General features: G+C 39.7%; 1 protein-coding gene across 2 annotated transcripts; it reads left to right on the top strand.

Annotated features, from left to right (window-relative positions):
• Positions 1-943: 943 nt before the first annotated feature.
• Positions 944-11,929, top strand: clta (clathrin, light chain A). 2 transcript variants are annotated; one of them, XM_067582273.1, is made up of 7 exons: positions 944-1,223; positions 2,334-2,362; positions 4,123-4,240; positions 4,563-4,674; positions 6,611-6,664; positions 9,132-9,167; positions 10,716-11,929. In XM_067582273.1, exons 1-7 carry the CDS (start codon positions 1,046-1,048, stop codon positions 10,885-10,887), a joined length of 699 nt encoding a protein of 232 aa, XP_067438374.1. In that variant the 5' UTR covers positions 944-1,045; the 3' UTR covers positions 10,888-11,929. The 2 variants fall into 2 exon arrangements, with proteins under 2 accessions (XP_067438374.1, XP_067438383.1); XM_067582282.1 differs by lacking the exons at positions 6,611-6,664; positions 9,132-9,167 and having other exon boundaries at positions 948-1,223.
• Positions 11,930-14,030: the final 2,101 nt, after the last annotated feature.

Below are 14,030 nucleotides of genomic sequence, written 5' to 3'. Positions count from 1 at the left end.
TAGCTTTGAAATACTGTAGTGCAGAATCACTCCAACTGTTCCAACATTTGCTGAGTCACATCGATAATATTCTGGTGCAGTTTAAAAGCAGTATGTTTGCTCCCAGCTACATACCTTGAATCAAGTGAGTGCTTGCCACCTGAGCCCTTTGAGACTGTCAGAGCTGTAAATAATTTACCACCATGGCATTATGTTTTGGCTGGATACAATAACTGTTGCTGGTGTGCCTCACCAGCTACATGGCAGAGTGGCAAAGAAAAAGCCAAAATCCCATGACATCTCTGCTTGACAGGAAATTGTTAACCATGAGGCCAAAATTAAGCTAATGATCACTAAGCCAACGATTTGTGTGTAAGCCAAACACTGCACATCATCAGTAAGCACAACCATGAAGCATGGTGGTGGCAGCATTATGCTGTGGGGGATGCTTCTCTGCAGCAGGCTTGGAAGAATTGTGGAGGTATTAATGGCGATACAAATGATACCCTGAAAAAAAAACTGCCAGTTTGTGCAATAAAACAGTACTGTTTTGATGGATTTTTATTTTAGCATGAAAACCTAAAGACAAAACACATATAATATTGTATATTTGTATTTGCATAAAATAACATCCATGTGCATAACGTTACTATGCATACATATATATTAGGATTTTTAGTCGAGCAACATAACTGAATATCTCTATATATTAAAATACGGGCCTTATAATGATATTAAATATATTTCAGTTGAATCTCACCTAATCGCAGACTGCGGTTTTTTTCTCAAGTCTGACAGCACGTAGCAGGTCATGGGACCCGTATGCAAGAGGGTTTAAAGATTTGATTGGTCCAATTTTGAGGCAGCGTTTGTACGATTGGTGCACTGTACTATCAGTCACCCATTCTGGTTTCTGATTGGCTGATCATCTGTTTCCGCTTTGCTAGCATTTACTACTTTTTTTTCCCGTCCTTCTTCTTCTTCCCGTTGAGCTAATCGGTTTCGGTCAACCGTTACACCTGCTCGGGCTTTCTTGTACTTATTCTCCCACAAAGTACACACAAATATGGATGATTTTGACATGCTCAACGCGCCCGCTGCTGGAAACGGCGTCGGTTCGGAAGAGGACCCCGCCGCCGCTTTCTTGGCCCAGCAGGAGAGCGAAATCGCGGGGATTGAAAACGACGAAGGCTTCAGCATCCTGGACAGCGGAGAGGTCCCGTCGTCGCTGGGAGACTCCACCGGTGGGTGACTGCTGTGGTCAAGTGACGGCAGTTTTCTTCCATTGAACATTATCTACATTTTTTTTTTAGCTATAATTGAAGGTGATTTTGTATGTTGCTAAACCACAAGTGTTCCGTTAAACGTTATTTTGGTCCTAAATGGACACTGAAGTTGATGCTCTTCTAGCCAGCTTGCTAACGTTAGCTGAGCTAGTAAGTTAAATTAACTACTCTGTCTATTATTGACAAATGTTGCGTTACAAGAACACGACTAAAAGAAAACTCTGAATGATTAGTTAATGTTTGTTATGTGATGATGCAAGCTCTCGATACTGTTTCTTAAATGAATGAATGGTCACTGAAACAATACCCACTGTACCTACAAATTATATGTAATTTATTTTAGCCTAAAATACACAAAATGTGCAGTACATTTCACTCACTAACTAGTTACTGTATATCTGAACAGGCTGTATATACTGTACATAACCACCTATTATATGTATATAAAGTAACGTCATTTTTACCATATAATGCTTATCTCAGCACTCTTCACTTCTTTACACTATTTGTATCCTGTCAACAGTCCACAGAAAATGTTTCACCTTTATGTAGTCATTATTTGTATATATTTCTGAAGATACTTGTGTTGTTATTCAGTGTAAGTTAAGTACATTGAAAGCCGCTAAACCGGAGTCATATTCCTTGTATGTGTAACATACTCGGCCAATAAATATTATTCTGAATCTGAAGCTGTGATAACATCAGTCAGTCATTGCTTCTTATCAAGCTTGACTGCTAGCTGGCAGCGCTACACGTAGCCAACATTACAGCCACAAGAGGAAACTGATGGAGCTCAGTGACCTTTGGTCATGAATGCCTCATTTCCTTGAAGCTGCAGCTACGTTGTGGTTCAGCATTTGTAGCTGCTGGTCAGAAGTGCTGACATATCATGTTATGAAATATGCGTGTATGAAAATCTTGAGGATTCAGCAGTAGTGAAGGTCTAGTCATTGGAGACCTTTTGTTGTTTTCTTTCCAAACTTTTTTTTTTTTTTTTTTTTTTTACCATTTCTGCCATTTGATTTGCCTGCTTGATTTCTAACAGCTATTTTCATTGTATCTTTCTAGATGGAGCTGTCAATGGAGAGCTTCATGAGGTAATAATTCTTCACATTGTTTTTGTTCTTGATAAATTAACTTATAAATAGTTAAATTACTCATTGCTACTGCTCTCATGTATTGCATGTATGAATGAGGGGACTTTTTTTTGCTGCCTATTTGTGCTCACAATTTATACATGTCATTTTCAAATCAAACCGCTTTGATGGTTGTCAGAAGCTTTCATCAGGGTAGCTAACTGGGGGCTAAGCTTACCTCGTCATACTTTTACGCTATGAAATCAAGTTAAATGTCGAGCTTTTGCGTGCTGTCTCTTAGTATCTGTGTGTGTGTTAGTCTGTTGTTGATGTTATTGTTTTGATAAATGGTCAAATTGTACTGATAAAGTAAGATTTGTTTTCTTTATGGGGCATTGAAAAACCAAAATGTTGCCAAGTGAAAGCATTTGATACTGTAAGTGCTGACTCAGCCCGTGTGTTCATAGTTTTGGTCATCATTTCTATCAGTGATGATAACATTGTTCTCATCAAAGTAGTTGCAGAAACCTGGAACATGACAATCACTAAAGCGAAGTCATTCAGGACAAGAAACACAAACAGTCAGACAATCAGAGATGTAAACAAGTCAATAGTTAAATCAGGTTATCAGAAAGTGGAAAAACTGAAAGTGATCCAACTGAAATGTCAGTAATAATCCCCCATCGCACAGGAAAACTGTGTGTGTGCACCGTACAGTACAGTAGGTCAAAGTTGAAGCAGGAAGTCTGTCTGTAAGTCGTCATGGATGTTTATATTTGTGATTTTAAGATGGACTGGGAGACTAGTCTTGAGCTAAAAGAGATCCAAACAGACAAATACATTTTTCCTGTGTTTTCTCTTTCATAAAAGCTCAAGTTATACGAAAGCACCTTGCATTCAGCGGTTGAAAAACATTTTAAGACGCCATAACTGGTAATTATGACTTAAGTATCTGATAATTATGAGATCAGGATGTTGGTGTTAAACTGTAATCTGTGAGCCATCAGATTCTGCAACCTGTCGGTGTTACACCGTGTTCTGTGACCTGAGTAGGAATTTCAGCTTCATTGTCACTACAAACATTTTTATATTGTTCTAGTTGTTACCAAATGGTTTCATAGTGTCCAGATAGGATTACTAATTGTACATGTGTTCATGTGTGCATGAAGCATCTCGTACTATGTGCTCCTGATCAAACATAGCGACTTCCTGTAATTATAAGATGTTATCTCATAATTATGAGATACGGAAGTCATAATTACACGATCCAATATATTTTTCCTTTGGTAAAGGCAAGTTACTTAGTGACAATATCATAATTGCTGATGGCCAAATCTACAAACTTAAAACCTAATAGACTAGAAGGATCCTTAAAGCGAGTATTTGCCCTGGTGTCTTTTTTCATTTTACACAACAGTTATGCAGCATTCTTTATGTATAAAATGTAAATGTTTTGCCTAATATTCAAGTGATGGTGCGGAAATACTTTGTGATTTCAGTATCAGCCTCAGAGGTTTAACTATCTGGCTGTTTGAGCTGCTTCAACTTCCTTTTTCCTGCGCTGTCATTGCAACATTGCTGCCATGTGCAGTGTAAGGACTTCTTCCTGGCAGTAAGAGAAGCTTAGCTGATAGAACCTGAAGTGAGCTAGATTTGTTTTTTAAGAGAGAGCTTCTCAAACAGCATACAGCTAATCTGAATGTTTCTTCACCATATATACATAAATGTCATTGATGAAATGTTTTTATGCAGTAATACAATGATCTCTGCTTGTTTCTCAGGAAAGCAACGGTCCATCAGACGCATATGCAGCAATTTCCAGCGCAGACCGGCTGCAGGCCGAACCTGAAAGCCTACGCAAGTGGAGGGAGGAGCAAAGAGAGAGACTGGAGATGCTAGGTAAGCACAAACTGGAGAGTTTTATATAGAGGAATGGGACAGACAGCGTTGGGTCTCTGGGATGTGACAAGTGGAGGTTTATGTCATTTAGACTTATGCCAAGGGCTCAAGGTCCAAACCAAGGAAGTCTTTTTAATAGTACGTGTGTCTGTGTGTAAACTGTCAGTTAAAGAACACTCGTGTTAACATTCGCTGCCAAATCCAACACAGTAATCATGACCTCTTCCTTCCCCGATTCCTGTTATTTATTACGTTACCTTATCTTCCATCTGCCTCTTCACTTCTTTTATTGTTCCTCTCCTCGCTCATCTCCTTCCTCCAGATGATAACTCTCGCAAGCAGGAGTCTGAGTGGAAGAACAAGGCCAAGGTGGAGCTGGAGGAGTGGCACGCCAGGCAGAACGAGCAGCTGGAGAAAACCAAAGCCAATAACAGGTAGTGACTTCAAAGAGGGGGTAGAATCAGGGACACAGGGCTGATCTCTCTGTAATTAAAACACATTTACAGTTTGTGTCTTGGCAGAAAAAGTCAAAATGATGATATGGAGGATTCACAATAACTCACAATCTTGAGCAAAGTTTTAAGTGAAAATGGTATTAACAGTTAATAGAAGGCATTCAACCCAGCTGCCAGTGAGCATATAACTGAATACTAAGATTTAATTCAGGGTGTATGGGTCCCCTGAACCTTTTTAAAACATAAACTCAGAAAGTCCGACTCAGTGTGAGTCCCGGAGCCGCGGAGAGCATCAGGCACCTCAGACATCAAAACCTTCTAAACATCTTGAAATCTTATTAACGGAGCAATAATTTCCAAAATGACCACCAGCACACTTATTAGAGGGCCTGAATTTAGTGATGGAGACCATAACGTCTCATTGAAGAAAAATACAGACTTTCTAGAGAGAAGTTGAGACCTTTTTTGAACGGAAGTCAATTGGAGCCATAGATTTTCTTTGAGCCGACATCTTCAGCCTCAAGTCGTGGTAGTCACCCGTTGGATGATATCACAGCTATATCGTCATCTCATGCTGTGACACACTCATGTACATATAAATTCTTTTCTGGTGGCGTTAAGTCAAAGCCTTCACCAGCTCAACTGACCAGGAAAAACAACCCTGCAGCAAATACTTCTGTGTTGCGGCGTTTGTCTCAGTTTCAGTTCCATCGGTTTGTAATAGCAGCACACAGCACTCTAACTGTTCAGCTTAAGCATCTGAAGACCTCTACTTAAGATAAGGCTAAAACTAGATGTGTCTATACAATGAATTTAATGAATAAATCAACTATTGTATTGTGTTTTTTAGTATTATAATATATTTACTCTACCTTTGCTCAGTGAATTGGCAGCAGTGGAGGACAAACAGCTGTCTGCCAGATCCCCTGACAGCAGGCTGGCTTTTCCACTGCTCTCCTTCACTTGACTGTGTGTTTGGCTTCCTGTTATTTTTAAGTGTAGCACAGTGGCTCAAGAGAGTTTATCTCAGAATCACTTTAGTAACTTATATAAAGCCACTCCATAATACTGACGAGTTGTTTCATCATACGGTTGTTAAACATGTACTACCTTTTTTAGGACGGACTAAAAACAGCGTGGCTGGTATGTTTGTGCCACCAGGTAAACTCATCACTGGATGTTGAATTGCTAAAGTTTCTCCTGCACTGTAACGTAGCCCTGCTGCTTTATGAATAATAAACTACCAGCAGCCATGGCTCACTACTCATCCTGGCTACCGTCTGTGTCTACTCGGTGGAAATCTGGCATGACTCCTCGTTCGGTGTGGAAGTACGGTTCCCATTTTACCAAAAGGAAACAACATATTTTTATGAATCTACGGCTTGTTTTCTCAACTAATCCATCACTTGTACACGTGCCTATCCCCCTAATTTACCAGCAATCAAAGTTTTGTCTTGCGAACAGTCAAATAAAACCCCAAAAGTATTCAGTTAATGATATGAACCTAAAATGAGCATTTAAGAAGCCGTAATAAGCAAATACTTTACCTTTTATCTTAGAACCACAGCTAATGATTAAAAACAGATTTGTAGGTAAAAAAAAAAAAGGAGTTTTGATCCTGTTTGAATTCATTCTCTGACTTAATTTTGTTTAAAATCCGACGTGCTGACGCTGTTTTTCTGCAATTAGAGATTTCAGGGGGTGGACGCCAGTCAGTCTCCCCGAGCCACTGACGTCCCCCCCGATGCTGCGTTCAGAAGTCCTTCCAAAACCCGAGCCTTTGATAACATGCCTGAGCTTATTACTGTGTTGTAACCTATAATGCTTGTGTTTCCATCCTCTTCTCCCTTTTACCGCTGTCTCTCTTCTCTCCTGCCTTCTTGCTGCTCTGTCGTTTGGGCGGATGTTTGTCCAGGGTGCTGGATGAAGACTTCTACAAGCAGCCCTTCTCTGAGCTCATTGGTTATGTGTATGTTGCTCCAACTAACATCCTCCTTTTTTCATTTTTTTTGTTTTGTTTTCTCCATCGTCATCAACTCCCAGAATCTAACCATCGACATCTTATGCATCTCATTAGTTAGAGCGTTAGTTACCCCTCCCTGTGTTGCCATGTTTTAGTTCCATCTTTAGTTTTTTTTAACATTTACTTGGATTGTTTCTCTCATCATCTAGCTTGTAGTTATTTTTTCCAAATTTCAACTGCAGTAATCATTTCCACCTCATATGTCTGCATGTCATTTGTGAGTAGACGCCTGTCAGGATATTTCAGAATGACTGCATGCACACATACACACTGTTAAACTCCTCAGTCACATTCATAGAAATCAATCAGATTCTTTCATAATAACTGTGCCTGTGTGGATTTTCTCAACCATCACATACTGTTTCTCTTCAAGTCATTTCGGCAAAACATTTTGCAAATACATTTCATAAGTTTCCAATGATTAACACTTGCTGACATTAATTGTATGAACTCTCCCAAGAAAGTGTTTTGCTTTTACTTAACACCCTTATTAATGTGATTTATTTATTTATTTTTTTTGCCCAAATTAATCTACAGACTGTTGTTCAGAAGTAGGATGCTTATAGATTCGTTTGAAGCAATTGTGTTTACGTCCCAATCACCTCAACGTTTTTTGTTTTATCTTGAGATGTTGTTTATAAAAATTAGAAATTGGCTGAGTTTTATTTTGAATCTCCTAAATACTCGCCTTAACTTCCCATCCTCGGCCGCTCACTGGTGTAATGACGAGGGCCATGAGCAGAACAGGAGTTACATCTAGTGTGTGTGTAGGTCTAGTTGTATCTCTCTCCGATCTCAAATAAATAGTGTTATCTATAGTTATTACATGTTATTCTTTGCCATGGCTCAATAATAGTAAACAGATGATTTAAAAACCTCTTCAGACATATAGTTTTCTAGCTTTATGTCTATGATTTTGCCTCTTAAATCGGTCTGCAATTAATGCCCAGGTAGCCTTGAAAATATTGATGTCTCAACTTGTTATATGATTAGCGTGAGTCCAGTACTCGAATGTACAGAAAAGATCTGAGTAACGGCACCACTGGCCACGTCATGGATACACAACTGCTTCAAACTGAACTGTGTTCATGCTTTTATTAGAATATTAGCTGCTGTGTAGCTCCTGCTGTCCTATAGGATGACATGCTGATTTGCCCAGCCAGCTGTCCAATAGCCTGAGCTGTGCAGCCTTTGGTTTTACAGTCAGATTACTGGGGAACATCCGTCAGCCTGCATTGTGGTGTACACAGCTGTTTCAAGCTTATTCAAGAGGGGAGACGTAACTCTGAGCAGCGTTAGACTTGTACTCGGTTATAAAATAAAGTTGTTGTTTTTTTCTTTTCAACATATATCTGATGGATATGATGTGTGTTAGGGCTGCACGATATATCGTTTCAGCATCGACATTGCAATGTGGGCATGCGCAGTAGTCACATTGCAGGACGTGCAATATCAAGTCAGGCAAATTAGACAAATGAACTCATGTTGATGTGCTCTGGTGAAAGAGGTGCACCTTATCAATTCATCAAACAAACAGAGCAGTCGCCTACCACAACCTGAAAATGAGCACTGCCTGTTTTGGTGTTAGATAAACTGATAAAGTGCACCGCTTCACCAGAGCACATAGTGAACTGATCGCTGTGCATGCAGAGTCTGTGTATCACCTGCCTGTAAACATGCACACGACACGGCGACTGTCACAGATAACGTCACCTGGATGCTCTTTTCTATCAGTAGTCAAAGTTTTTTTTTTTATGTATACACCTCAATGCAGCTCATGCAGCATATTGTCGGCTTACATGTGGAATTTCCTGTATACTATGGAACAACAGTGTCGGTGTAGAACGACACAGAGTCACACGACTTCCTCCTTCATCCTGTTGGTGTGAATCTGACAGGAACTCCAGGGGCCTCATTTATAAACATTCAGCAAAGAAGAAGTGGGCTTGAATGATGTGAATGCCACCTCCTACACAAAAGTCAGGAAATATAAAAATGTGAGAATGGACACATTTTTCTCCAATCTCTGTAGACGAGCTTTTTGGACATTTATAGAACAGATTATTACTGTGTTTTGATTATTGAAATAGAATCTGCTGTGTTTTATAAATGAGACCCCGGGCCATAACTTCCTTGCGTGTGTAGCTAAGCAGTAAATACAGCGGAGTCCTTTCCATGAACCAAACCAAAGGCTGCACACTCATCATTTAGTAGAACACTTTGGAAAGAAAAAAAAAAAGAAATTTAAAAAAAAAAAAAAATGTTGCTTTTGCATGCCGGCTTTAACATCTGCATTTAGCTCATTTTTGTTGTCTTTCATTTCGTTCCCCTCCCCTCTATCTCTCTCTCTCTCTTCTAAATTCTGACTTGTGAAACTGTTTCTCCCTGTTTTCTTTTCCTATGCACCTTAAAGCACACACATTAACCATCCTTGCTACCGCCTAGACCAGTTAAGTAAAAACATAAAACCCCAGAACATCCAAATAACTGATATTTTTGACAGGGGACAGTGTGTTAGATAAGTATGCGTTGCACAGATGCTCAGTTTTACCAGGCCGACAGTTTAGATCCACTGCCTAGATAGAGGTTTGGTATATTGTCCCTTCTGTGGTGTTGTGGTCCCTCTAGTCCCTTGTGTTTTTGTAGTTGGTTGTGACAGTGAATGTTCATTGGCTTCTCATCCCCATTTTGCTTTGTGTACTGTGTTGTAGTTTAGTAGCTGAGCTTGTGCCTGCAGTTTTGGGGAGGGGGGGTGGGGAGGGGCAACTAGAAGAAGTAGAAAAAAATGTACGGCAGTGGAATAATTACTGTTTGCGGGTGGGTCGGGATCAAGGCTTACATTTGTTTAGCCATAATCTGTGACTTGCATCTTATAATGTCTTGTGATAGTGGCATTGATCCATTTTTAGTTGTTTACTCGTGTTTGTTGTTTTATTTTTTTTTTTACTTTGTGTTTTAAGTGTTTATGTGGTAAGCCCTGTAGTGAAACTGTCACTTTTTTTTTTTTTTTTTTGGTTTGATAGATGGTTTAAAAAAAACGCCTCAACCCTCACCAAGAAGAAGTTAATTGATCTCTTCCTACAAATATGACACATGAAATCAGAGTAAACCCATTCTTTGCCACCTCCCTCCTCCAAATAGCCCGCTTTTCAGCCGCTGCACAATGCATGGCTAAGGCCCAGTAGTGCTTCCAGTTCTTTTGAGATTGGTTAAAAAAAAAAACAACCAAAACTTGCCACTGGTGTTCTTTTTAAATCAAGGACAAGTATACAGATGAGGTTATCATCCCTATACTTGGGTCTTGCAGAGGAAAGAGAACATTGTAAATATGCAGCCACAGGGCAAGTTGAAGTTTGTGGGTGTGGGTAAAACTCCCCTCCCCCCAGTTCTGTCCAGAACTGCATTTTTAACCAACCAAAAAATGCTTACCAGACCTTAAAAAGACTTTTTCTAGTTTCTTTGTTTTTATCTTTGGATTTCTCATCAGTGTTTTATACGTACCTCCCTTTAACTGTCGTGGAGAGTTGAAAATACAGGTACTGCGATGTGTAAGCAGAGTTGGGGGCATGCCACCGGTAATGAAACTGTTGTAGCTTGTTTCTCTTTGTGGGTGTAAATAGACAGATGGATGTCTGTTTCTGTGTGGTGATTAGACCCTTCTGCCCTGAGTTAGACTCTGCTGAACCAACAAAGTCCCACTGAGCCCAAAAAAGGAGACAAACTGCAGAGATTTATGCTGAATGGATTAGGGAAGAGGAGTATTTCTCAAATCTTGATTTTAAACAGAAATTTAAACTTGCATTTAATCCATCCAACCAATGAATCAGCCCGGTAGGTACTGTTTTCCATCAGAACTTGTGTATGTTGGTTGTCAGCAGAGGACTTTCTCAGGGTTGCACTGTACATGTACTGATGTGTATCTTGCCTCTTCCTCCACTGACTGTTATCTGTTCCTTGTCCTGTCCTCCTCCTCCTCCTCTCCTGTTGTTGCGTGCAGGGCGGCTGAGGAGGCCATGATTTCAGAGATGGACGAGAACAACCCCGGCACGGAGTGGGAGCGGGTGGCTCGGCTCTGTGACTTCAACCCCAAGTCCAGCAAGCAGGCCAAAGACGTGTCCCGCATGCGCTCCGTCCTCATCTCCCTGAAGCAGTCCCCGCTAGTCCGCTAGGCAGTGAACGTTGCTCACGGCGTCATTCCATATCATCTTCTATCACCACACACCGACAAATCCAACTACTGATGTCCCACATCTGTATTCTGAAGAAAAGGGTGTGTACACCCTTTCTGTCCATATCTATTTGCCATACACAGCCCTGTTTTTTGCTCTAGTGGAAGGATATAGCCAGTGATCACACCATCATCTGTCTCCTCCAGGCAGGGCTGTAGAGATTAGCCTCGAAGCACCAGCTCATCATTATCTGCCCCCTGAAGGGTTTTTACTGGTGCGCACCTCTTCCACAAACCAATTAAGACCTTGTAAATTCCTTTTTTCCTCTTTAAATGTACTGAGATCAAGGCCACTTAGATCTACATGTTCTGTGGTCTTGTGTAACACTAGTGTTAGGGTGGTGAGTTGGGACACTAAAAGGGAAGGGTTGATTGATTTGTTTGGGCCTACAGCTACACTACAACCTGCTGCTTGTACATGGCCCCCCAAACAATATCATTCCCATGATGCTGTGCTCTAACTCTTAGCCTGTCAACCTCATGAATCCTCCTCTGACCTACGAGGGTTGATTGATGTTAAATGGTTTTATTCACCTCATGTTTTCCATCCTCTTCAGAATTTTTTTCTGTATTGTTTTCTTTTCTAAGGACCAAACTCTCGAGACAAAACTCCAAATTCAGTGTGTGTACTTTGAACTGTGTGTGTAGAGCCTGCTTGTGGCATATTGTGTTCAATTTTCCAATCTATGCATTTCCTTTTTGAAAAGCCTCTCCCCTCCAGCCAGGAACTGAACAAAGTCCAGTCATTACAATAAATGTGACCCGTTTGTATGTGTGTGTAAACCTCAACAGTGTGCGTGTATGTACTCTATGCGTGTACTTATGTACATATACAGAAGGCAATATATATACAGAATATAAAATGTTTGTCATTGAAATTAGACAGTTGTGGTTTTAAAGAGAACTAGATGTTAGCCAGCTGTTGCTTGACCATGCGTGTTCATTGTCCATTTGATTTCAATATCAGTAAAAAGTGAATCAAAGTTGTCGTCCTGTTATTCTTTAACTGGGTAATAAATGTTATATGAATATGTCAACTGGGAAGATGTGAGTTTAACTGTAAAACTAAATCAATTTGTGTCCATACGGGAGCAGAATAATTACTCAACAAGATGACAAACAGTCCTGACAGAAGAAAAAAAAATCTCTTTTTACTCTGTTTTAGTCTCCACCAACTCAAATATCTGCATTAACGTGGAATTTTCAATATTTGTGTTTTCTTTTGAATGTTCTTGGGGGATAAAGTTCTGGTTTTACCTCTTGAAAGTACATTTGATTAATTTAATTAATAGTAATACCATTAAACATCATTATTATTACCTGTTCATGCTCCAGTCATGATTGACAACCTTGCTGCAATAGAGACAGGACAGGACAAAAGGCTTTGCAAAAAATTAACAAACTACATCAAGCCAAGCACACTAAAGAAAATATGTTTAAACAGTTTTCTAGTTTTCATACATCAGGTTTTGTTCTGCTGTTACAACTGCTGTTTGACAATAAATTCAGTTGTACTACTCCAGGAACTTTCACTACACACACATCACAACAGTCCTGAGTGTTTCCACTTATTGATTCATTCAAATATAAATTTGAATACAAACGTAACATGTGTGCTCCAGTATATATTCTGTGTCATCACTCTTCTGCCTCCTCTGTGTTTTATGGAAGCACCGTTATATCAAACAGACACATTTGGTATCCAGGAGTTTGTACTGGTTGACCCACCAGTTGAAGTAAAAAAAAAAAAAAGAAGCAGGTTCTTGAGACTCGATGCTTCCACATGTTTTTACATGTCATTGTTTATTGTTTCGGGGTATCTTGTCTTTTCATTATTCTCATACCACCATCCTGTATTTCAGTGTGTCTGCTAATTGCAGGGAGAGAGGACGGGGCGGGTCATTATGTATTTCTTACAGTTTGATAAGATACTTGGACCTCAGATAATTATAGTTCAAAACTGGGAGTGACAACTAATTCACAATAAGAAAAACATTTGGGTGGGGTTGCTCACAATTTTGAGATATGAGACTGTGGACATAAAATTAAGGTTGTTTTTGACTGAATAAATTTACTGTGAGAAATTGTGAACACCCAACAATACATTCATATTTTTATTGCTTTTTTTCTACAGATATAAAACAGCAGATTGTCAGCAGCAATTCAAAATTGCAGTCCTTTCTGTGGATGTTCACATTTACAAAAAATAGCTGAAAAGCTGAAAAAAATAGCTGAAAAGTGTTGAAAATTATTGCATTGAATGAAAAAAGATTATATCACATTTGTCTGCATAGTTTTAAAGGGTTTGATGACTAAGAGGATTTTAGTTAAAGTAAAGAAAAAACAAAGTATGAAGTCAGAGTAACAAAGTCTTTCAATGAAAGATTTCATGCAAGAACTTTTACTGCAAACACATCAAAGAGTTAAAGTCATTCTTCTCAGTATAAAGCAGGATCTTATCTCCAATATCCGCACTGAATGCCTTTCAGCTCTGTGTGTGTGTGTGTGTGTGTGTGTGTGTGTGTGTCGGTGCACCTGGAACCTGCTTCACATGTAAATGTAGCCGTTGTGGAGGCAGGTTCCCTCGGACTTATAAAAAGCACATCGTTGCATGACTCCGACAGTACATTTCCACCCATTTGCTTACCTGAAGGAAACTCACTTGATTAGACATCTCTGACCAGAAAAGTGCTGCGACTCCTGACTCTTGTTAACTATTCATTTATCAGTTCACGCCCTACATCACCCAAGGCTTATCTCATTGTGATGGGCTACAAAGACAGAAATAGATACAAGATAATAAACAAATGTGACTCACTCCACATTCAGAGTTGCGTTCAGGAAGGTGGGGGGTTAAAGCTTAGCTCTAATGTAATCTATAAACGGTTTCCAAATTCTCAGTTATCAGAGGAGCCACGTTTTGTGAACATCAGTTTCTCACATGTGAGACGCTGCATCACCTCCGTCAGTCACAGCTCGGGGGATGAGGAGTCCTCCGGTGGAGAAGGATCAATCTCTGTGCTGACAAAGTGACAAATTATGTTATTTTGAGTTTAGTTCCAGGAAAATTATTATTGTTTTCTC

The sequence above is a fragment of the Thunnus thynnus genome, chromosome 3 (genome assembly GCF_963924715.1).
Source record: "Thunnus thynnus chromosome 3, fThuThy2.1, whole genome shotgun sequence".
NCBI lineage: Eukaryota > Metazoa > Chordata > Actinopteri > Scombriformes > Scombridae > Thunnus > Thunnus thynnus.
The sequence above is the reverse complement of the archived record's forward strand: the minus strand, read 5'-3'. Positions and strand labels throughout refer to the sequence as shown.